We start from the raw sequence: 25,361 nt of genomic DNA, 5'->3' as shown, positions 1-25,361 counted from the left end.
ACCCAGAAACCCAGCAAGGAAAACACCAAATCCTAAAGCTCCATGTCTAGCATCTGGATTACAATTGACTTGCCTAGACCCACGCCTCCTGAAGCAAATGTGAGCTCTCTCTCTTGTGCTAGCTTCACTCGAGTACCTGAATGTTTCCTTGGTGTCCATGTGTTCCTGATACCTTGAACATCCTGGCATCTCCACGGCATCTTGTGTTTCACCTTCACAACTTTGTGCAATGGCTTAACATGGCCTCCTTCCTGGCAGGGGAGATATGAGGCAGAACATTTCCACACCTCATTAGCTTTTCCTCTGGAACTGTCTCACGAGCTTCCATGACCCTGTCACTCGTTTTACATGCCTACACAGCAGCACCACATAAATGGCAGTACACTCTGCAGCCAGATTTAGATTTAGAAGCAAGCAGGGTGCTTGCTTCCCTATATCAGTAAGAACATTTACCTACCCAGTCATGTTAGAGCAGGATGCCCTAGAGTGAGGTCTTAACTTACAGCTACCACTTCTGCTATCTCAGGCAAAATCTCTTTCACTGCACTAAGCTCTTTAACATCACTCTGTCCACAGCCATTTTTTCTACAACTATAGAGTTATAGTTATACTTCTTTCATCTCCAACCTGCACATCTTCCACATCTTTCTGTTCCCACTTTCTTCTCAAATTTATCACTGCAAATCTGGCTAACATAGTCAGCAATAACTGTACCACAGCCTGAATACTATGCTTGCTCCCAAAATTTTTGTCTCTTCCAAAAAATCATTCCAGTAACTTTTAATTCAGCATCACTCAGATCTCCAGACATGAGTAGAACAAAGCCAGATTATTTGCGAAAGCATAGCATAAATGAACTCTGTCCCAATTTCCAATTTCATCCTCGTTTTCCTCCAAAATTTCATGAGTACAGTCTTTACTGCCCACATTCCTATTCCCATTCTGAACTCCTGACATAACGGCCCATTGGGTTTCATTGACATTCTCAGGCTGCTCTAGTTCACAACTCCAAACTCTTCCACATTCCTCCCACAATGCAACTCTAAAGGCCTACAGACCACATGGTCAAGTTTATTATAGCAGTGGCCATCCCCCACTTCTCAACTAATCGCTTCTCTTGTCACTCTGACTGAAAACATGACAAAAGCAAGTTAAGGCAGGAAGGACTTCCTTTGACTCATAGTGTGAGAGAGTACAGTCCATCATGATGGGGATATGGACGGCATGGAGGCTGGATCAGCTTGGTCCGTGGCAGTGGCAACAAGGGGCATAGGTGTTTCTTACATGTCACTGACCAGGAAGAACATAGCTTAGGCTGGAAGGATAGTCTGCCAAATACTCACAAGCTCTGCTCCAGTGGTCCAATGTCTGCTAACTACCTTGCACGTCCCAGAGGTCCCATAACTTCCCATAGCAGTGCCATCAGGCTGGGATCAAGTGTTCAGATGCATGGACACGTGAAGATCATTTTCTATTCAATCCAATTTTGGATATAAACACTTTATATCCAGACTAACTCTGTGACTGCCCTTCTACAGAGCAATTCACTCTGGTGAACCAGGGGTGGAATACAGGCCTAAAAAATGAGCCCAGGAGAACTTAAGTTTGTCTTCTTTTTCAATCGCCCTCTCTCTCCCTTATCCTCCTTTCCCATCCCTTCACTCCCAATTTCCTTTGCCACCCTTCCTTTCTCTCCCCTTCGTTTTTCTCACTATTTAAGGCACTGTTCCTCACAATGTCAGGCTCTGGGGGTTTACCTAAGTGCACTTGGAGTCGGCAGTCTACAGTCCCCTTTCTAAAGCCCTCCTCCCTCTACTAACATCAAAGTCCAGCTGGTCAGTGAGCATTTGGAGCTCTTCCTCCACTGACCTGCTGCTTCCACAGGATTTTGGAGTTTGCTTCCTTTCTGGAAAGAGATGGCGCTAGCCTGGAGAAATCTGCAGAAAGCCTTCTCCCTGGAGACCTCTCTCAGAATCCTCCAGATGTGTCCATCCTCATGCCGTGAGTGGAAACCAGGGGACATGGGTCAGCAGAGGGCCCACAGAGGGGGGAAAGCCTGAACTCTGGAGCCTGTTGCCTAGGACTGAGATAATTAGAGCTGGGTGAGGAGTCGGGATTTTAGAGATAAACTTGTAACAGCCAATGGTTCTGAGCCTTTCTGGCGCAGTGTTTCCATTTAAGTCAATATTTTATAATGACTCCCATTCGCCCTGAAACTAATGAATAACAAAATCGGGTAATACACAAATTAGATTTTAAAACCGGCTATCTCCACTTTGATATCTCCCCAGCCTGATCCAAGCCTAATGCTTCAAACAGTATTTTCTTTCATCTTTGGTTCAACCTGCAACTGAGTCCTATTATATTGTCTCACACATGAGAAGACAAATGACAAGAAATGATTAAGAAATGTGGTCAGGGGTGGGAGAGATTGCTCAGTAGTTAGGAGCACTTGCTCTTCTTTTTGTGAAAGACCAGGGTTCAGTTCCCAGCATCCACATGGCTGCTCACAACCATCTGTAACTCAGGTTCCAAAAGATTCAATCATTTCTCCTCATCTCTGTACCAGGCATGCACATGGGGCACATACATACGAAACTCTAGGATGGTGGAGCTGGCTTAATGGTGGTAGCAGGTGAGGCATGGCGCCTAGAAAGCTTTTTTCCTATTGGTTTCCTTTTTTAACTTTTAAATGTCTCATTTTTATTTGACACGGTAATTGTGCATGCTTATAGAGTATATTGTGGCAATGCGATACATGTAACTAATGTGTCAAGATCAAGTCAGGATGATTAGCATTCTTATCCCCTTACGAGTTTGTGTGTTTGCAGCCTCTGGCCTCCTGTGGTGGTTTGAATGAGGGTGGTCCCCATTGGCTCATATATTTGAATACTTAGTCACCAGGGAGTGGAACTGTTTAGGGAGGACTAGGAGGTGTGACCTTATTGGAGAAGGTGCGTCACTGGGAGTGGGCTTTAAAAGATTTCAAAAGCACATGCTAGGCCCAGTGTCATTCTCTCTGCCTGCTCCTGTGGATCAGGATATAAAGCTCTCAGCTACTGCCCCAGCACCATGCCTGTCTACTTCCTGCCATGATTGAGCTTGGGCTAACCCTCTGAAACTGAAAGCAAGCCCCCAATTAAATGCTTTTTTATAAAGGATTGTCTTGGTCATGGTGTCTCTTTGTAGCAATAGAATAGTAGCTAAGACACTTCCTCTCTTCTAGTTCTTTGTAACACACACACAACAGGTTACTGTAACCCAATAAACCTACTGTGCCACAGAACACTAGAATCAGTCCTAGGATGTTGTGTGACTCAAACACTAGAATGTTACATGACTCATTTAGTCATTGTTCCTTATATCCTTCCAGACTCTAGTAATCATTCTTCTACACTCTTCTCCTTTGACATACACTATTTTAGCTTTCACATAAAGAATATGAAGTCTTTCTTTTTGCTTTGACTAACATGTATTGCTTAACATAATGTCCCTCAGTTCCAATCATTTTTCTGCAAATGACAAGACTTGATTCTTTTCATGGCTGAATAATATGTTATTATGCATATTCACCACATTATCTTTGCTCAATCTTTCTATTTCTTCATCCAGATTAGGCACCTCTTTGATTCCATGTCTTGTCTATAGTGAATAGTGCCACAATAAACATAAGTATGGAATATACTGGTTTCTTTTCCTTTGGGTATAAAACAAGAAATGGAACAGCTGAATCATGTGGTAGATCCATCTTTAGGTTTTTGAGAAATCTCCATGCTGTTTTCTATAATAGCTATCCTAATTTACATTCCAAATAATGGCACATAAGAATGTTCTTTCTCTACAGCCTCAACAATATTTGTTTGTTGTTTTGCTTAGCTTGCCTTTTTTATTCCAGCCATTCTGACTTAAGAGAGGTGATACCTTATAGTCATCTCCAGTTGCTTTTTGGAGGTCTTAATCAATTTATTGGAGACCCTACGTAGAATTCTATCAAGAAAACTATGAAGACAATCTTTTTTTAATAATTTATTTATTTTTATTTTATGTGCATTGATGTTTTATGTGCATATGTCTGTGTAAGGGTGTCAGATCTTGAAGTCATAGACAGTTGTGTGCTGCCATGTGAGTGCTGGGAATTGAACCTGGGTCCTCTGGAAGAGCAGTCGGTGCTCTTAACTGCTGAGCCGTGTCTCCAGCCCCCTATGAAGACAATCTGACAGACTCATGCCACATAGATTTTAACCCCTACTTTCCCTAGCCCTCCAAAGACTCTTGAAAGCCCTATGCCTACTTGCTTACCACACATATATATGTGTGTGTGTGTGTGTGTGTGTGTGTGTGTGTGTGTGTGTGTGTGCTTATGTTTGTTCATCCAAGCACACACATTGAACACTCTTCATGTATGCATGGTATGTGCAAAATATTCAAAATACTTGGGCATCTACTAAATGTGTCCTAGTATTACAGACATAGTCACAATGAGCAAGCAAAGTCCATCCTTGCATATCCCACAGGTGAGACAGGAGTGAACAGACAAACAAGTCAAATATAAGAGGAAAATGAAGGAAAGGGAGATAGAAAAGTAAAGTGGGGCATCTAGGATAAAGAGGTTATATGCTTTAAGCGTTTTGATGTGTAAAACCATAAAGTAAGTCACAATCCTCCTCTGAAGCCTGTGTATTTACTGTGTGGTATTGGTACATGTAAATTATTTAGCCTTACCTGCCTTGATTCATATAGTCATTCTGGTCTAAAGATGCATATATAGTTATGGAAATAATTCATTTTCAATACAGAGTGAAAATACATTTTTAAATATTTTTGTTCTTTGAAATGTCCCTACATTTATTCAATGTATATAAATCACATTCATCCACCATCACCTTCCCACTCCCCCAAGTGCCCCCCACATCATCTCCCTCCCATAGCCATTTTTTATTTTTTGTTGTTTTTAATAATGTTGAATCCAGTTAGTACTTTCCATAAGTACATAGGAATATGGCCATGCACTGGGTCATAAGAACCTTACTAGAGTCCATGTCCTCAAAGGCTGCAAATCAAAGACTGAACCCAAGAGTGATTCTCTCTTCCTCAACAGCCATCAACTGCCAATATCTCCTCCGACTGAGGCAGAGCTTTCTTTCAAGCTTCTCCCTCAACTGTGCTGGAAGTTTGACTGGCTTTATCTCAGGCAGATCACCACAGCAAGAGTAGAAAATACCTTAATACTGCATATTTTCTATCAGCTAAAGTTCCAAACTTCATAGCATTTTCAGGGAAGTGAAGATTATGCTCCAATGTGCTGTTCTGACACCTTTTCTCTCACACAAAGGAAGGATACACAGGAGACTACATGGATGGTAAATGATGTCTATTACCCACTGACAAACTCTCCCCAACATGCCACTTCTGGAAAAAACTTCTCAAAGAAAGCAATTAAACAGAGTTATCCTGATTACCAGGCCCCTCACTTGCACCCTAGGCTGTTCTCAGAGAAAGCTGATCCCAAAAGGACTGTAAGGAACACCTCCCAGGCCCCAAATCAGCTAGAGTTTTTGCATGTGCACAATCTACAGCAACTGCTTCTGTTTTACTTCAGCAAAAGGCTAGATTAAAAGGCCGTGGAGGAAGGAAAGGGGGGGGGGGCTCTGAAACAATGAAGGTAATACACAGAATTGGACATGAAGAGAGGTCAAAGAAGGTGAGCCAGCAGGAGCCATGAATTCTAGAAGGAACCTTCTCACATTGGCTTTGCTGGTGAGAGGTGCACATCTAGCTTGGTTATCCTTTCACTCAGCATAGGGCAAAGAAACGGGTGTTGTGATCTCGCGGAGGAGTGAGTAGTACAGAACAAGCAACATTGTCTTCCTGCTGCAGAACAGTGACAGGACAAGAAGACCACCCTTCAGTCTGATATCCAGCACCTCCAGTGCAGAGAGAGCAAATGAGAGAGAGAGAAAAAAAAATAAAGCAAACATTTTCCCCTCTGATCAGCCCTTGTCCCTTGCACCTCTGTATCCCAAGGTAGCGTCAGCAGGCTTCCTTGGCAGACAGCATGTCAATCTTTCACTGCCTCAGTGACAACAGATGGATGATTTCCCAACTCATTGTCTATCCTAACTATCGATTAGGTAGAAAATGGGATATGTGCATTTAAAGCTACCCAAAAGATGCTCTACAGAAACAAGACATAAATCATACTTGGGTATGTCATACCGCATGGAGTGCATTGTGTGTTGCCAAGCTCTTGTAACTCTTTTTTTAATGTCAAGGGTGAAGACTATAGATAAATACTCCTCCTTAGCTGAAAAATCACTTCAGGGAAAAAAGATTCCCTGAGAACTCCCAAACACCTGTAAAAGATTGATTTCTCTCACTACCTTGCCCTCTAGTTTTTCCCTTTGTAATACTGTGATTTTGAGGAAAGAAAACAAAGTTTAAGCAATTTGTCTGCTGTGGAACTCTAAAAAGGAGATAGCTGGGAAGTTAAATCCAATTGCCTACTAGGTATTAATTATATGAGTGGTATTGTGCTCCAAATTCAATTCCATGATAATGTCTGGAGTTGTCTGTGTGAGATGAAGTGGTGAAAATCAGTGCTACCATCTGTTTAGTCTAAAAAAGACAATGTCAGATAAGTAAAAACAACAAAACAGATACATAAACGTACATATTCATAAAAACACCAGTTCACAGAAGACTTGTAATTCAGCATCTTTACCCCACCCCGCTCCCCCACACACTCCTTGTGCACACATACATGTTTATATATATGTACACATATACTTGAACCAATGAGAAACTTTATCAATGCCCAACTGTCACAACACACTCAAAACATGAGCTGTTTTACACAACAAATGCAATTATTTCTGGAGACATGTTGATTTTCATTTTTCTAACAAATAAGGATTTTAATTTATTTTTATTTATTGATTTTCATATGACTTGTAAAGTTTGTTTATTGAGAGGGGCAGTATGTCAAGAAAGATTTTCCAAGTATTACATAGATGCAATTTACTTACGGAATACTTCTTTTTATCTTTTTGTTTGCTTGCTTATTTCTCTTTCATCCTTCTTTACTTCCTATCTTCCTTTTATCTATTTTTCCTTTTCTCTTTAATGTATTTATGGATTTCACTTAGAATCCTTGCTTCACCATTCATATGCTTCTCCCTTTGTTGAATGAGTGAGTGAGTGAGTGAGTGAGTGAGTGAGTCTGCCCTGACTATTTAAAATTGCAGCTTTTCTTTGCCAAGTCTTTTCCATCAACTCTCTTCCCTTCCCCTCTTTCCTTAACTCTTACAGCTATATAATCAATGAACTTACAGCCTCTTCATTGGGCAACTCCAATTTTACAGATAAGAACATAAGACTGGCAGAATAAAGGGATTTTGAATTCTCAGAAACACCCTTTTTTCTCCATTTCAGGAGAGTGACTAGCACAGAGGTACACAATTAAAAAGCTTTCAGAAGATGAAATTCTCAGAAAACTTAAGCTGTCTTTTTTCCTGTCATTCTTGTGCATAGATAACCAAAAGCCACTTACTTTTAAAATAAGAGCAAATTCATGACATCAGTGGTTATTTGGAGCAGAAAAAGAATGAATGGAATTTTGAAAGAAAATACGTGCACAGTTATTACATCTGTGGTTCATTTAGAAACACATTGCTCATTAAGTTTCTCAAGACTGTGACTTCACAGCCACATAACATCAGCTGTCCTTTATACCATCAAAGCTTCGTGTTGTTCTGGAGGTATCACTTCCTCAGTTCTTTCCAACTATGAAATTACCTTAAAATTGACTTCAAATCTTCAAAATTGGGAGCATTCTCTTCCAAGAGTACTCATAAAGACTCCAGATACCTGCTCTGATAGTCTCTAACTGCATTCATTGTACCTCCCCACTTATAGGAGAGGTCAAAGTTTATGCTGTCAAGAAAAGGTAAGCAGAAAAAGAATCCTAGGCCGGAAGTTGACAACTTGTAGTTTCATTCTTGTTCTTCTAACAAGCATGGTGAACTTGAACACCAGGGTGACTATAACACCTTTGGCTTACACATAAGAATTTCAATACCACTTCCCAGCCTAAAAGTCTCTGCTAACTCTAAGAATTTAATGATTCTTTCTTCCCAATCTTTCTCCCTTATCAGCAATCTTAGCTTGGTGGCCCTTTCCTAAGGAGAGGGTGACACCCTACAGACCTGTTTGCAGTAATTAATACAGCCCATCACCTAACACCCATTTCTACTTGTTCCCTACTAGAACAGCCAATGGCAATGAATTTCATGTATGGAGAGTCACCCAGGTATCGGGCACTGGACCACACAATGGAGTTCAGTAACTAAGCATATCAGAGCTTAAAAAACATACTTATTAATGAAGTAGATGGACATCCACTGCAGGCTGCATTGCCTTCTGACAATAAATATTTAGTCAATGAAAAGTAGGGTTGGGGGTTGGGGATTTAGCTCAGTGGTAGAACCCATAAGGCCCTGGGTTCAGTCCTCAGCTCTGAAAAAAAAAAAAAAGAAAGAAAAAGAAAAGTAGGGTTGGCTTGAACTGAAGTCTCTAAGCTTGTGAGAGGGGCTGTGTGGGGGAAAGATTGCTACTTCCTTACCCTCCTTATCTTTTTGTACTAGATTCAAGCATTTTTCCTCCAGAAAATGCATTATTGAGATATCTCAGTGTTAAAATCAAACTAATGTGATTTTATTAAACTAAGAAACAAAATTGCCTAATTGATTCAGGTAGCTCTAAGTGACTGACACAAAGAAACCTAAGTCATCTTTATTTGAAGATCCTAACTCACTTCATTTCAGTAGGTGCTTCCTGGATATCTGTATCCAGGCTCGCTCTTCATACAAAGCCCAGCATGCCATCATGTGACTTCTCACCTGAGAGATACCAGGTAAGACTCGGGCTTTCAGAAAAGAAAAAAAGGTCTCCCTTGGGAGACCCTAAGACTTCCAAAGTTGTTCCCCTAAAAGGACCCACAAATAACCCTGCTTTGTAAGTCAACAGTTTTATCCTAGATATTCTATTCTTTAAGTGTTAGGGAGTATCTGAAGCCTTCTTACTCTATTTACTAGCTACATATGAACTGTTAAGCATATGGGAGACTGAGAGACAGAAAGCACAAGAAAGGACTACTACAAGATCTCACACACACAAACACACACACACACGCATACATGCACACACACATACACACACACACACACATACACACACACACACATGCATGCACACACACACACACGGCAGGGATACACTCAGGTCACTCAGGTCAAGAGTGTGAAATCACTTATTTTCTTTTTTAAAATGTTGTTATCTTAATTTGTAAATATCAAAGCATCACATGATCTTCCTTAGTTCTCCCCACCGAAAAGCATAGTTACTTTCCTGTTGTTAGATTAATACTGATTTCTCCTCTTTCTGTCTCCTTCCTCCCCCTCTCTCACACACACAACAATCCTTTTGTTCTGTATCATATTTGTTGGACCCATATATTAAAGTCAATAATCAGGAGCTCGCTACAAAAGGAAGACATAGGTGTGATGGTTAGTGTTGTCACCTTGGTAGAATCTAAAATCACCTGCAAAACAGCCCTCTTGCATGCCCGTGGGGAATTATCTTGATACCATTAACTGTTGTGGAAAAACTCCCATCTTAATTGTGAGTGGGAACATTCCCTGAGCTTGGGGTACTGGACTGAATAAAGAGTAGAAAGCTGACTGAGCACACACACTCGTTGTTCTGCTTCATGGTTGCGGGTACCACGTGACCAGCTCTGTCAATTTTCTACCACTACAGCTTTCCAGCATGACAGACTGAACCTGAACTGTGACCCAGAAGAAACTCTCTTTAGGTTGCTTTTGTTTGTGCTCTTTTGTTTTTGTTTGTTTTTTTTCCGGGTTTTGGTTTTTGAGACAGTGTCTCTCTATGTAGTCCTGGCTATCCTGGAACTCCCTTTGTGGACCAGGCTGAACTTTGACTCACAGAGATCCTCCTATCTCTGCCTTCTAAGTGCTAGGATTAAAGGTGTGAACTCCTCATGCCCAGTGTTATGACACGTTTGTCAATTTTTTATTACAGCAATGGGAAAAAACTTGAAGATGTTGGGAGCAGTTTTATTATCTAAAACATGGTGGGTTATTCAGCTCAGTGAATAAAGTTTTGACTAGGAAGTATAGGACCTGAATTCAGATCCCCAGCCACCACATAAAATTCTGGGCATGGCGCAGATGTTTGTAATCCCAGTGGCACTGGGAAAACAGAGACTGGGAACTGCTGGGGCCTGCCAGCTAGCCCTCCTAGCAGAATCAGTGAGATCCAGGTTCAGTGGGAGGTCCTGTCTCCAGAAATGAAGGTGAAGAACAATTGAAGAAGATACTCAACATTGACCATTGGCCTCCATGCACATACACAACCTGTGCACACACTGCACATGCTTGTGCATCTGATCACACACACAAACACACACACACACACACACAGAGACAGAGAGACAGAGACAGAGAGAGACTGACAGAGAGAGAGACAGAGAGACTGAGAGAGACAGAGACAGAGGCAGAGAAATATATTCAGAGAGAGAAAGAAAACTTTGGTCTGAAGCTCAGTGGTCAAGCCCTGGCCTAGCATGCACAAAGCCCTGAATTCAATGGCCAACATCATACTCACTTCATTTATTTAGTTTTTTGTTTATTTTGTTTTTATTTGAGGCAGGGTCTCTCTATGTAGCCCTGGCTGTCCTGGAACTCACAGAGACCTACCTGCCTCTGCCCCCAAGTACTAGAATTAGAAGTGTGTACCGCCACGGCCAGCCATTTATTTAGGTTTGTTTTTTTTTAATTTTCATAAACCTATAGGGGCAAAAATGGCATTAATGTAACCACTTATTTCTAAGTTTTCTCCATGGAGAGATGGAAATTCCAACTCCTTTCTTCAAGGACATGCTAGGGAAAAAATCGTAAATAAAAAGGAACATAATAAGAAATGTCACCTGCTAAACAGAAAGGACTTCAATTCTTCAGAACACATTGGGTAATGTGCCTATTTGTAAGCCTGCCCAGCAGTCAGTCATGTGTTTGGGCCCCTAAGGGGTGAAGCCCTGGTATACTGGTCTGCTCTTCATCCTGTAGGACCAGGAATAAGAAAGCAAATTTTAATCTGTCTACCTGTAGTCCCTTCCCTACAGCCGTGCCCTGGAGATTCATAAGCAGCACCTCTCTCCCGTGGAAACAGCGTATTTCCAGAAGCCTTTGCTGCTCCATCAGGGACACATGGAGTGGCTCTTTGACTCAGAGGGAAACAGATACCTGGACTTCTTCTCTGGGATTGTAACTGTTAGTGTTGGTCACTGCCACCCGTGAGTATCCTTAAAATCCACGGGGAGGGAGGGGGCCAGGTGATGCACTCCAGAAAAACAAGGAAAATGATTATTCGTGTCACTTAGAATCCTTGATTGATATATTCTGGCTTTAAATTATGTATGCTACAGTCTGTGCTGACATGGACCTACATGCTTTCCTCTGTAAGGAAAAAAAAAAACTTAAAAAAAAAAAACAACTTGATTCTGTACTTTTTTCCTTGCTAGTGGAAGCTTTGATCATTCCTCTTGCACACACAGCATGGCAGGCACCATGTGATTCAGTGTCTCTCTGTGTGTTTCGTGATGGAGAAAACTTGGCAAAGACAGTGACCCACACACTGAGGAAAGGAACGTGTGGCAGACGGCTGTCAGGCAAGCACGGAGAGAGGCGCAGGGCATGAAGTATGAACCATGAGAAGCAACTGCTAAATCCATGATGGGTCATGTTTGTGGACTCTGAGAGGTGGATGAGGAATGCAATTGTAATCGAGAGACGCAACCCTAGTTAGAAATTGGCTTAGAAACGTGTGAAATAAAGTTGAGACTGTCTAAAGCCTTGACCAGCTCTCACACACACACACACACGCTTTCAGCACATTTCTCCCTAATCCTCTGGGTTTCTTTGTGGCCATTACATTTTTTTTAACTTTTATTATATAATATGCTATTGTATTAATAGTTACGATGATGCTTCTTCAAGTGTTCTTAACTGAAAGAGGACTACATCACTTTCCCCTCCCTTCCCACCCCAACCCCTCCCAACCACCCTCTCTTCAGACCTTTCCCACACTCCACCCACTCTCAAGTTGATAGCCTCTTTTTCTTGATTATGTTTGTTAGGTAGAAATGTGTGCGCACACATGTATATGAGCACAACCTGCTTATTTCATTGTGTTGTTTGTGTGTATACGGTTTCAGAGCTGATCACTCAGCATTGGGCTACCAGTAAGGGGGCTCATCCCTGGGAGAGGCTAACTCTCCTTCTCCCGGCAGTCAACGGCTGCCTGTAGTCCTTTTTCTAGGGGTGGGACCCAGGGAAATCCCCCCATCCATGTTAACAAGGTCATTGATGTTGCCATTGTTCTGCCCGTGGTTTTGCAGCCGTTTCTAGGACTGGCTGTTTCACAGCTGATTTCTGGTTTTCAGACTCTTACTATCTTTCTGCTTCCTCTTTTGTGGTGCTTCCTGAACTGTCGATGGTCTGTTCTCTCTGGCCCTTAAGAATTTGGTGATGGACCCCATGACAATAAATTTTAAATAAAAATTTTTTTTTAAAATAATTTGGTGATGAACTTAATGTTTATATATGCATATATAATTATGTAAATATATAATTATATGTACATATATAGACTAGTGTGGAAAGCAGCATAGACAAAATAATTTGAATGATTGGAGGCCTTCCTTTCAAAGCAAGGGCTGAGAGAACTCTCTTGCACCTGCTAACAGGAGACGAGACATGACTCGGGCCCCTACACTCAGCCTTCTCCTTTTCTACTTCCTATTCTTTCCCCTTCTGTTTTTGGGAGGTGAAAGTCCCAATGAGCATCCAAGCTAAATTTCAGAAGCCCCTTAAAGTGAAGTACAAATGTTCATGACAGCAGAAAGCAACATGAGCAGAATCCTCCAGGCACTGACTATGTTCCTAGCAGTAGACAGTTCTTACTCACTCTCTTGACCTTTGTACAGCATCTAATGACCCCAACTCTGGGGGTTCTGGTTCTATCTTTATCTCTTCTCTCTTCTTCTTCTTTCTGCTTTTTTCCTCTCACCATCTCACCATATTTCTTTACCACCACCCTCTTGCCCTGTTTATTTAGTTACACTTTCAACAGCTTTATCCAATTTGGTATCTTCATCCTTGGCCCCTCACCAAAACACAATACTAAGTTGCATATACTCAGGGAGGGCGTCATGATGTCCCACATTCCTCAATACCATGCAGGATATCTCCCATCCCAACATATTCTAAGACTAAATCCATCTTCTCTACAAAACTATTTTATTCACATAATCACTTATTCAAGAGACACATGTGACCCCTCTGCTGGAAACCTGACTGTCCCTCAATTATTCCTGGAATTTGCCCAGGATTGAAGGCAAGAAAGTCAAAGTTGTCTATGAGTTTTCCTCCTTTTCATTTCCTACAGCCAACCTGATACCATAGATCTAAGGCCTCCACCAAAACTCCCTTTTCCTCTTCACACAGTTCTCATTAACACAAGTGTTTTCAGAGCTCTTCTGCTCTCCAGAGGAAGACCACCTTGCCCACCTCACTGGCCACCACATTACCAGTAATCCACGCCCCCTCTATTCTACATGTCATGTGGCTCTTAGATTTACTTCCATCAGCAATGCTGTCAAGGATCTCGTCTCTTCAAAACGTCAATGACACTTTACAATTTTCTTAAGTAAGCTTTGTGGAATGATAACCACAGGAGCTGTTCCATGGAAAACGTTCCAGGAAAAGATAACAATACGATACACTGTGAACTTCTCCTCTCTCCTTCTTAGAGAGCAGCAGTATGCCAAGCAAAGGCACTAGCAAGTCCCACAGTAGAGAAATTTGTTTAGCCTGATAGTTTTCAAAATTATTCAACCATTGAACTAATTTTAGGTGTATTAGGTATTAATAGCAAGCAGAATTGGTGTGAATCAAACCCAAGACACTGCTGCCATTTATAGATCAAGTTCAATCACCTTTCTCCATCTTCTCAAGACCTTCCTATTTGGGCCCCACATGTTTATCTGCCCTTAGTTGCTACCTGCCTTCATTATGAGCCTTCTCATATGAAAGGTTAAACTGATTCTTAAAGAATGACACTTCAGCACTACAAAATACTCATCACCACTGATCACTGCTCCAGTGAGTTCACATTTGAAATCTGCCTCCTGACACTGTTGAAGAAGTAGCCAAGGGTCCAGGTTCAGTGACCCAGGGGAGAGAACATGCCTGTTGGTGGTGTGCACTTGACTGGTTTTGTGTTTCTCCAGGAAGGTAACTGCTGTGGCACAAGCACAGATGGACCGCCTGTGGCATACAAGCTCTGTCTTCTTCCACCCTCAAATGCACGAATATGCAGAGAAACTTTCAGCACTTCTTCCTGAGCCTCTTAAGGTAGGAGTGCTCAGTGCTCCCAGCTCACAAGGACGGTGACCTATGAGCCCAAGGGATTTGGTCTGGGCATTGAAAGTCTGTCATGGTGAGCAGATAGCCATGCCTAAAAGTGCTCAAGCTGAAGAAAAGGATCTCTAAGCTGCTGATGAAACAATCCAGCTTTCACATGTGTCCCCACTCAGTCCCTTCTCCAGGTCACCTCTTTATATCTTTACAGAAATCTGTCTTAGGAATCCCAGTCCTACAGATGCTCCTTGGCAATTTCAAGAAATTTCCTTCTCTTTGTTCAACATTGTTTCTGAAAAGTTATTTTCATTTCTTCTCTTATAAAAAGTGAGGCCATTCCTTATAAATAACATTTGTCTAAAATGTGCTTAGATGTTTTAACTGACTGAGATATTTTCTGCATCTGAGATGAATTAAAGTTGACACTGAACTGACATCTAAAGATGTTTGTCAAGATTTAAATGCAGGCATTAAATGAATATATAAGTGTGCGTGTGTGTGTATGTGTGTGTGTGTGCGTGTGTGTGTGACCCAGATTAGTGCTCAATATGTGGCTTTAGTTATTATTTTACTCGATCATCTCAATACTCCATTTACTATATTATATAGAATACAAAAAGGAAATTGGGAACGGCCATCTCTGTGTTCAGATCCAGATCTCATAGCAGAGTAGTAATGGAGTAATTGGAAAAACCATTAATGCATGCCCCCTTTTTCCTGCCTGGAGGAGCTGGACCTCTTCAGTTCTTCTCTCTGTTTTGTTCAGACTGAGATGCATTTTGTTTCCACAGTTGCACAGCAACATCCAACTGGGATAACCCCTTGAGGTTGCTAGGTTGGGGCCCTGCCTCATTCCATGCCTTCAGAGTTAAGTGGAATGGATTAGGTGTGGGAACCAAAAGACCTCATTCATGATATTCTCTGCTACTGACCACAGTGAGCCTCTCAGAAAGTCTTCCTGTCTTCACGTTTTGCAGCTCATCAATTAAGTCTAATAAAAGCTCAGATTTTTGCAAATGAGTCAACCTCTTAGTTTTGTTAGCACTCAACAGCTGTTCAAGGGAGGGCTATAGAATTTATTTAGTAGTTAAAAGGGAGAAGTGATCAGAAGCAGAAGCTGACCTGAAGGGAATTCTCTTTAGTAGAAGCTAGAATACATAGCCTTTAGCAATTTTGCATGAACTGAGAATAGGGACCTAAAAGTACTAAGTCATGTGTCTTCCTTGCCCCATCAGGTCATTTTCTTGGTGAACAGTGGATCAGAAGCCAATGACCTGGCCATGATGATGGCCAGAGCATACTCAAATCACACAGACATCATTTCTTTCAGGTAACCACATTTTATAACATTCAACTTAGCAACATTGACTTATCTCAACACTAAATGTGCATCTTTAAATAATAGCACAGAAAAAGGCTGTTTTCTCAGTATTTTTCCAAAGTTCAGCTTGAGGGCAGGATCAAGCCAGTGAATCTGATGACTAGATAACTCCATCTAAATTGACCTTATAGATTCTAGATGAATATATTAGCATTTAAAATAACAGAAAAGTATGTTTCAGTTTGCAGCCTTAGCACATTTACATAGTCTTATAAGATTTATATAAAAGACACGAGTAACAAAGTTTAAAAGAAAAATGACGGAATGAAGTTAGTCCTGTGTTAAATCCATCTCAGGATGATTTCTGTCTAAATTCAAAGATTTGTGTCATAGCACAACACTACAGATTCCATATGAAGCACATGTGTATTTTTATAAGCCTAAAGAAATATTTGCTAACAAATAAATATGGCAATAACACATTGTGATTGTGTTTTACCAAAATAACCTTTTAGAATACACATTCCAAGACAAATATTGATCTGTTTGAAGGAGAATTTGATGTATACTCTGCCTCCTTTTTTCATGATCATTCTTGAAAATAAAATTTGGAGCTCATTGAAGGATGATTTTGATTTAGAAATTTTCTGAATTGATCAGGATGATTTATACTGAGAATGACTGTTTCAGGTTCAAAGGAAACCAAAACTGTTTCTCATATGCTAAATAAAGTCACATCAGTCACAAGAAAAGAACAGTACTCTCCAGTGATATTGAGCAACAGTTTCATCACAGGAACAAATATTTGTCTTCCTAAGATGACTGCTTTGAAGATTAGCATGGGTTGACCATGTGATCTCTGGAATGCTACTAAAAAAAAAAAATCAGTCTCATAATTTTAGAGTGACAGATTCAAAATTAAGAGTCTTTGGTCAACCAGCCTTCAAAATTATTTTCACAGTTTCAGATCTACGAGACCAGTGGAAAATATCAGTGAATACATTCACATACCATAAGTTTAGATGGATTCTTAAAAGGTGTCAGATTTGAATGTTTATGTTGTTCTATCCATCCTGTGTCTTTTGTATTTTTTTTTTTTTTACTGAAGCAAGTGAACTATCAAAGAGAAATAAACTTGACCTCATCCTCCCATGTTTCTCCCCCACAGAGGAGCCTATCATGGATGCAGTCCTTATACACTTGGCTTGACAAATGTAGGGACCTACAAGGTGGATCTCCCCAGCGTGATGGGCTGCCGATCAGTGAGTTCTGAGACTTTCATCTTGTTTCAATACAGTCTGCTGGGATTACAGGATAATTGATCAGATTTTCCTGATACTGGAATTATAAATTAATATAAAGCATGCCATTAGCCAAGACCTCAATTTGACTTAAAAAACAGACCAGTTGAAGAAAATGTTTCTTAGAAATGCCCATAGAATCTGAGTTAATATAGTTAATAATAGAGTTCTGAATTTTATTTTGCTCATACATACAATCTAGGAGACTCAAGGATCTTAGAAACTCGAATACACAAAGTTTCTATCAAGTCATCCCTGTCCTCACTTTCTGTCCTCACAGGCTGTGCTCATCTTTTTCAGCATCAGAACCAGATATCTAATTATCCTTATTCTTTATGATGCCCTCATCTGATAAATCTTTGAGAAAGTTGCTTCTGGGCTAACATCAAAATTAATTTTCTTTGAAGAGTGGTCTGTCACATAAGTAATTTCTAAGAAAAATGTCTCTTCAAAAAAGATTACATTTTTATCATTAATGAAAAAGGAATGAAGAAGGAGTCTCAGTATCAAATTGAGAAGCCCACTTCCCTTAGCTGTCACCACATGCATCCCCAAATTCGCTGTTTTGTATCAGTGTTTTGCCAAAATTCCTCTTTTGTCATTTGCAGACAATGTGCCCAGATGTTTTCCGTGGCCCCTGGGGAGGAAGCTACTGTCGAGATTCTCCAGTGCAAACAGTGAGGAAATGCAGCTGTCCTCCAGGTCCAAATGGGCAGGGAGGAAGGGTGGAGGTGAAGATTGGGTGGGGTGAGGAATTTGGAAAAGGGTAAAACAATCAAATTTGGGAAATTGGGGAAGGGAAAAAGCACCCCCTCCCAAAAAAAATGAGAAAATACTAAGTAAGCCCTCATGAACTCAATGCTTCACATACCCACTCTTGTTTAACTGTCTCAGCTGCCATCTGGCCACGTGGGGAAAGCTTCCCATGCTCTCAGACTTAAGCCTATAAACAGCATGTCAGCTTAAGTGCATCTATGAAATGAGTTCGATCGTTCATCAATTCCCAGTGGGAGACTGGAAGAGGGAAAAGGATATACATCTACAAATCTCAAAATCCCAGTCAAGAAATTCCCCCAGGGACCCTTAATGCCATCCAAACAACATCTGTCAGGCACGGGGCTGTTTGTGAATGCCACTGACACTGATGTCTCTTGCACAAGATTTGGTCCTTCTTGCCAGGAGAAGTTCTATTTATCAGTCACATTTTTTATTTGGATCTGTGACATGAAAGAGAAGGGGAATGGAAACACTGCCGGCTCTTTTCTAGTCAGATCTGTCATCATAGTACAGAACTATTTGAACAGCTGCTCCTCGCCAGTTCTAGAGGAAGGAACAAGTGCCCCAGCCAAAAGATGTTTAATGGAATAGGATGAATCACTAGGTTCAGAGGAAGAACGAAAGACGGAAACCTCAAAAATTCAGCTTCGAATAGAAAATTAGTCAGTCACCTTAAAATTCATACAAGATAATAACAAAATGGAGAACAAAAGGCTGAGCATCGGAACCAGACAAATGTCATGGTCACAGAGCTTAAAAACCCACTAAAGGGTCTGGCTACAACTCAAACTCAGTTTTAAGGAAGATAAGCTGAAGTTCACATTCAGGAAGTAGGAAGACTAGGATTGACCTCACGTCTTCAGACCCGGGCTTCAGAAATCTAGAGCTCTCAATCCCGGTGACCACCCTCATTCAGACATGTATGCGAGCAAGGTGAACCCAAGCTGAAAAATAATTCCTTTCCTTCTTCTTTTCCATGATTGAGGACATGTGTGGAGTCAGGAGATCTAGACTCTACTCCATCTTGGGCTTCAGTTTTCTCATTTATAAAAATTAATAATAATAATAATAATAATAATAATAATAATAATAATAATAAATACCTATGGGTAGCAAAGCCTGTGCCTCTCTCCCATCATGTCACGTCATAAGATCAGGAATACACAAACCTTTTTTAGAGGAAAGCATTTAATAATAGTTTCAATTTCCTTGGGAATATATATGTATATCACATATGTATGACATCAAGAATTAAAGTCAGCCAGGTACATCTCAGAGTTCTCAGGCCCTCCACAGAGCCACCAGCAAAGTCTAGAAGATTGGAGCACTTCAATACTGGTCACTTCCTTCCCTCCTTATTCTGAATCCTTCCCTTTGTCCATCTTTTCTGTATTCTTTCTCTTAGAGGCCTTCCTCTAGACCAGTGGTTCTCAACCTGTGGGTAGCAACCCCTTTAGGGGTTACATATTAGATATCCTGCATATCAGTTATTTATATTGCAATTCATAACAGTAACAAAATTACAGTTATAAAGTAGCAACAAAATAAGCTTATGGTTAGGAGTCACTACAACATGAGGAACTGTACTAAAGGGTCGCAGCATGAGGAAGGTTGAGAACCACTGCCCTAGACCATCTCAAAAACATAAGAATAGCATGATAATCTCTCTTAAGTGTCATCTAGAGGATACATGATTGTGGAAGATATGTGCTGTCCTTTGTGTATCTAAGCTCCTGTTTTCTTGACTGTTACCTTATAGATACAAGATGATACCACATTTTTATTTTCTCCTTTTATTGAAAAATAGATTCTTTTCTCATATAATATATCCTGGTCACAGTTTCCCCTCCCTCTACTCTTCCCAGTTCCTCCCCACCTCCCCTCGCATTCAGATCCACCCCCCTCTGTCTCTCATTAGAAAAGAGCAGGTTTCTGAGAGATGGCAACAAAACATGACAAAATAAAAGATAAGATAAAACAAAAACCGTCACATCAAAGTTGGACAGGGCACACCAACACAAGGAAACGAGCCCAAGAGAGGGCACATGATTCAGAGACCCACTCGTTCACACACTCAAGAGACACGTAAAAATACTGAACTGAAAGCTAGTGTGTGTGTGTGTGTGTGTGTGTGTATGTGTGTGTGTGTGTGTAAGCGTGCAGAGGATCTGGTGCAGACTAATGCAGACCCTGTGCTTCCTGCTTCAGTCTCTGTGAATTCATATGAGGTTAGGTCAGTTGATTTAGAGGGCCTTGTTCTCCTGGTGTCCTCCATCCCTTTTGGCTCTTACACTCTGTGCCTCCTCTTCTGAGGGGTTCCCTGAACTCTGAAGGAAGGGATCTGATGGAGACCACCCACTGAGAGCTGTGACACCACATTTCTAAATAAGATACAAAAGTGGACTGCAGACTCCAGTGGTGTCTTTCTGGTCAGTCATTGTGCTCAGTCCCCATGTCAAGTAATTTTAATGTAAATGCTTCAAGTTTGCAGTTGCTTCCAGAGTTTTCTCACTGGATGCATACAACTGTAGTATGGATATTTTCATTTCATAATTACATCGTCAGATCCCAGCTTAGACAGAGGCCAGTTTGTTATTTTTATATGGTAGATGTCATAATCTTCTATCTACCTCCTGGATTGTTTATTCTCCAGAGATTCATTCAAATCTAAGCCCAGATTTCCAGGCATACCCTATGATGGAATTTATCTCTTATTAACCACTGCCCTTAGAGTGTCCCAAAACTGGCACTGATTGTGCCGTTCTTTCTTTTTTGAAAGGAACTCTTCCTTTTCCTTAACAATATTGTTCTTTCTTGGTGTCTCACTCTGCTTACCTCTTTCTGTAATACCAACTGAAACAGACTCTAAAGTAATAGCTCTGTTATGATATCCAACAGAGCATCCACAGTCTCCTGATGTTGCCATGGAGACATCAATGCACCCTATCTCTCTCCATAGGAACCCTGACCTGAAGTTACAGGAATGGGCCAATGCAACACACCCTAAATAGAGAAAACACAATAAATGGTCTTACTTCTCACCAAACACATGGATAGGTGCTTGTAAAATATGAAATGTGTAGGATAAACTCAAGCAAAATATTTTTTGATATGATTTTACCCTGACTTAAGCACTTAAGGCTAATTTACTCTGTTCTGATTTTCTTAGTTACAAAAGAGCTTGCCAAACCCAGACGCCAGGTCTCTTTTTTTGTGTTTGATATATCTGCTAGAGTCATCCAAGGCTCTTGTCTCTTCCTAATAAAAATTTGACTCCAAAGATATCAATAAAGCTTTGTCAATAAAGCTTTCCTAAATGTCATATGCATTCTCGGAACATGATGAGTTTTTTTTTTTTTTTTTTTTTTTTTTTTTTACTCTTTAGTGGAGCTGGAATATAAATGCATTTGGGTTTAGTTTTCTTTTATAGTACCAAGTGCTGAGGCCTCCCACCCCATCCACATCTTCCCCTCGATCCCTTCTGCGAGTATAGATTTGGGGTTACGTTCAGAGATGCTATAGTACTGTTGAGAACTAAAGCATGAATGTAGATAAATCCTTAAAGTTCAGTCACATGTAGATACTGCTCATCTTGCTTACCTTCCTCCTGGAGCATTTCCATATCCAAAGGCGGAACATATAGATGGTGGCTCCTGGAGCTTCAGTAAACTTGCTGATCCATGTTCTGTCTCTTTGTGTTCTCTCCCACTCATATGAGTTTATGCTTGTTTCTCTGTGTACTAAGGCTTACATCTAGGGATGCATCCATAACCACCACCAGGGATATTTCCAGCATCTTGAAGCAGGATGAGAATACAAATCTGTAACTACTGAGACATTTGGAATGGATGGACAACTGCTGCCGGGCTTAACAAGACAGATAGTCCAGGTTACCTCCATCTGAAAATAACTAAAACGCATGCATAAAATGTGAAACACACCCTTATTGAAACAAATAGCAATACAAGAGAATAAGAAACCCTGAAAATCTTGTAACAGTTGATTAATACTGATAAACGTTTTCAAATACTTTTCCAAACTTAACTACAATAGTCAAAGTTCGTATTTGCAAAAAAACTAAATTTCATACAATTAAACTCAAGTATGGCACTTTTAATTGTTTCTAAACATGAACCCAGACAGAATGTTCTACTAACCAAAGTACACCTAGAATTAAGCTAATAGAAAATGTGACTACGAAACATAGGAAACTCAAATTATTCCTTCCTACATTTCTGGCAAAGAAAGAAACCCAGAACACAGAGACACCAAGTTCAAATTCTGTGTGCAGAAAGGAAAACCCTGTGTTCAGAGACCTTGTTTTTCTTCTCTATGAAATTTTTCAACTGAGAAAATTAGTGAAACATAAATCATAAAGAATAAATGTTGCCACTTGAATAACACTTTCCATACATACTATTAGGCAGAAGTATCCCAGTCACAATTTGCTCTAAGATGCATTTTTTTAAAAGGGAGTTGTAGGGAATGGGAAAATGGCTCAGTGGTTAAGAGCACTGGCTGCTCTTCCAGAGGACTTGGGTTCAACTTCCAGCTCCCACATGGTGGCTCACAACCATCTGTAATTTCCATCTGATGCCATTGTCTGACCTCTGTGGTTACCAGTTGCCAATGTGGTGCACATACATGCAGGCCAAACACTTGTATAAATAATAAACTTTTTAAAAGTAGTAAAAATTACTTCTAGTTGGACATGGTGTTACACACCTTTAATCCTAGCACTTGGGAGGAAGAGGCAGGTGATTCTCTATGAGTTCGAGGCCAGCATGATCTATAAAGCAAGTTTCAGGACAGCCAGGGCTATTATATAGAGAAATCCTGTCTCAAAAAACTAATGGATAGATAGATAGATAGATAGATAGATAGATAGATAGATAGATAGATAGATAGATAGATGATAGGTAGATAGACAGACAGACAGAGATAGAGAAAGAGATAGAGAGATAGAAAGGTGGGTGTACAAAATCATATTCTGCTTCTCCTGTACACACTGAACTACTAAATTGAAATGACAGATTTCAATTTTTCTTACCAATACCACAACTTCTAAAATCTTTACAAATGTTTTAAATGTTTAAATTATGGCTTCCTTAAAAATGAAAAAATAGGGCGGGCTTTCTTAGAAATAAAAATGGGTTATGGGAAATTATAGTAAGTTTTGTCCTGAGGGTACTTTGAAAACAGGGGAGCTTGAGCTTCAGTTTTAAGGTTTCACAGAGGGCAGGGGAGAAATGACAAGATAGGGCACATCCACAAGAGGAGACACAACATGAAAGCCTCCCCAGTCACAGAGCTGGTAAGAGGACACACATCATCCAAGGGTCTGCTGGAAATCAAGGCACCAGCAGTGTATCAAGGCAAGAAGCTCTGCAAGGATTCTTCCACTGAATAGAAGTAGAGGAGACTCAGTAGGAATCATAACTGAAAAATCTCAACTACAAGCTGCCCACCCTGAGGCTTTGTATTCTGAACTCTACTACCCCTGGCTGATTTGGAGGCAGGAATGCCCTGTGCTCCTGGAAGCTGCAAATGGAGAGGTACTCCGACGAGCCTACCTCATTCTAGGCTTCAAAGAATATTCACACATACTAAGGAAAATAAGCCACCCATAGTCAAAACTAATACACAAGGAAACAAAATCCCACGTTCTAGAAAAAGACCACAAAACTCCGGGTAATGGAATTATCAGACAATGGAATGTGCATGGTCATTAAATTTAAAGAAAATTAAAAGGTGAGTACAAATTTGAAAATATGTCTAGTACCTAAGAAACTCTACAAAATGACAAAGGAATTTTTAGAAACAAGTATGTCTTCTATTAATAAATAGTCATTGACATTTAAAACTCAGGGAGTGGGTGTATTATCAGTTCAACCTGGAGAACGAGGGGTTAGCATACTAAAGGCATTCCCTAAACAGCAGTTGACCTATCCAGAGAAGAATTTCAAGTAAAATTGCTCACTATATCACAAACCTATCACAATTTCCACTACTTATTTCCCTCTGATTCTTTAGAAACTTGACGAGCCTCTATAGTATATCAGACACTTGACATATTTACAGATCCCAAAAATCAATGTGCCCTTTGTTGACAAAGAAAGACCTACAAATAAGAAACACAGAACCTAGAGTCAGGGGCTACCATGGAGAACACTTCTCTGGCTCTAACACATCCTTCTTTAAACTGAATTCTGATGGTTATATAAGCATATTTACTGACTGAATGCAAAAGCACTTTGCAGTTTAAAAACGTACATCAGAATAAGTGACAATCAACAGTAGAGTTGCATTTAAACAAATTAAGTCACCCCAATAACACTTGAGTCAGATCTACCCATTTAAAAGGATGTTCATTATATGAAATGGCTGTCCATACTAGACTTGATACTTGGGTGTATTCCTTCCACAACTAAAATTATTGAAGTGATCTGTTCATGCCTTTATGACTGTCTTCATAAAGTCATTCCTGCAGAATGCCCCCTCCCTTTGAGAGATAAATACCTGTGGACCCCAGCTCACCACAGTCTAGTGACCTCCAGTTAGTTGACTGTTTATGTTTCTTTGTGTTTTCTGGATGCCATTCTCACATCACTTTCTGTGATATGTATTTGTGTGTGCATGTTTGCTGCAGACTGCTGCCAAGCTAAAGAACAGTACATCGAACAATTCAAAGAAACCCTGAACACTTCTGTGGCCAAGTCAATTGCTGGATTTTTTGCAGAGCCAATTCAAGTGGGTATACAAACCTAGTGTCTCTCTGAATTTTCCATTATCACAGTTTTGACTCCAGATTAACTAAGTACCTGTTTCTGTGTTCTTCCCTAAGCGCAATTCATTCTTTTGGTTCCCTTTTAAGAACACAAAGCAAAAGAAACAAACAAACTAGTTTTCAGTAGACCTCCAAAAGAACACAACATCTTCATTCCCACACAGAACAGACAGACAGATAAATAGTTGAAGCCACTGAATCCCTAAAGTCCTCAGGAAAAGAAAACACCTTTGATGTTTAACTATTTAACACACACTGTTCAGGAGCCTGTCTTTAACTACGTAACACACACACTGTTCAAGGGGAACCTATCTTTAACTATTCAACACATACTGTTCACCCATCTTTAACTCATCCAGCCTCCTTGTTTCTAACCTCAGGAAAGAACAGAGTCACATCATTTCTCCTGAAGGCACGATATGAAAGTTCCTCTTGGAACTTTCTACACGCTGCTCATTCAGCTGATGGCATTATGCCATGGTAATGAGGATAATGATCTATCCTCATCCTTGGTGCTGAGTGAGGGCCCCTGCTGACACTCAAGTCTTCCTGATTTAATCTTTTGCAGGGCGTGAATGGTGTTGTCCAGTACCCAAAGGAGTTTCTGAAGGAAGCCTTTGCATTGGTTCGAGAGAGGGGAGGTGTGTGCATTGCAGATGAAGTGAGTAGCCACGTCA

General features: G+C 40.5%; 1 protein-coding gene across 3 annotated transcripts in view; it reads left to right on the top strand.

Moving 5' to 3' along the window:
- The first annotated feature begins 1,916 nt into the window (after positions 1-1,916).
- The window catches only part of Agxt2 (alanine--glyoxylate aminotransferase 2), a 40,486-nt gene continuing 17,041 nt past the window's right edge, over positions 1,917-25,361 (top strand). The window contains exons 1-10 of one of the 3 annotated variants that reach the window (XM_059276369.1): positions 1,917-2,001; positions 8,823-8,911; positions 11,187-11,371; positions 14,369-14,492; positions 15,734-15,828; positions 16,988-17,081; positions 17,729-17,845; positions 22,210-22,229; positions 24,503-24,647; positions 25,253-25,345. In XM_059276369.1, the coding sequence (XP_059132352.1) occupies positions 1,917-2,001; positions 8,823-8,911; positions 11,187-11,371; positions 14,369-14,492; positions 15,734-15,828; positions 16,988-17,081; positions 17,729-17,845; positions 22,210-22,229; positions 24,503-24,647; positions 25,253-25,345 (1,047 nt within the window). The remainder of the gene's footprint in view (positions 2,002-8,822; positions 8,912-11,186; positions 11,372-14,368; positions 14,493-15,733; positions 15,829-16,987; positions 17,082-17,728; positions 17,846-22,209; positions 22,230-24,502; positions 24,648-25,252; positions 25,346-25,361) is intronic. The other 2 variants (XM_059276372.1, XM_059276370.1) reach the window with 2 other exon arrangements.

The sequence above is a fragment of the Peromyscus eremicus genome, chromosome 11 (assembly GCF_949786415.1).
Source record: "Peromyscus eremicus chromosome 11, PerEre_H2_v1, whole genome shotgun sequence".
Taxonomy (NCBI): Eukaryota; Metazoa; Chordata; class Mammalia; order Rodentia; family Cricetidae; genus Peromyscus; species Peromyscus eremicus.
Note: the sequence above shows the minus strand (reverse complement) of the source record. Positions and strands in the feature narration are given on the sequence as shown.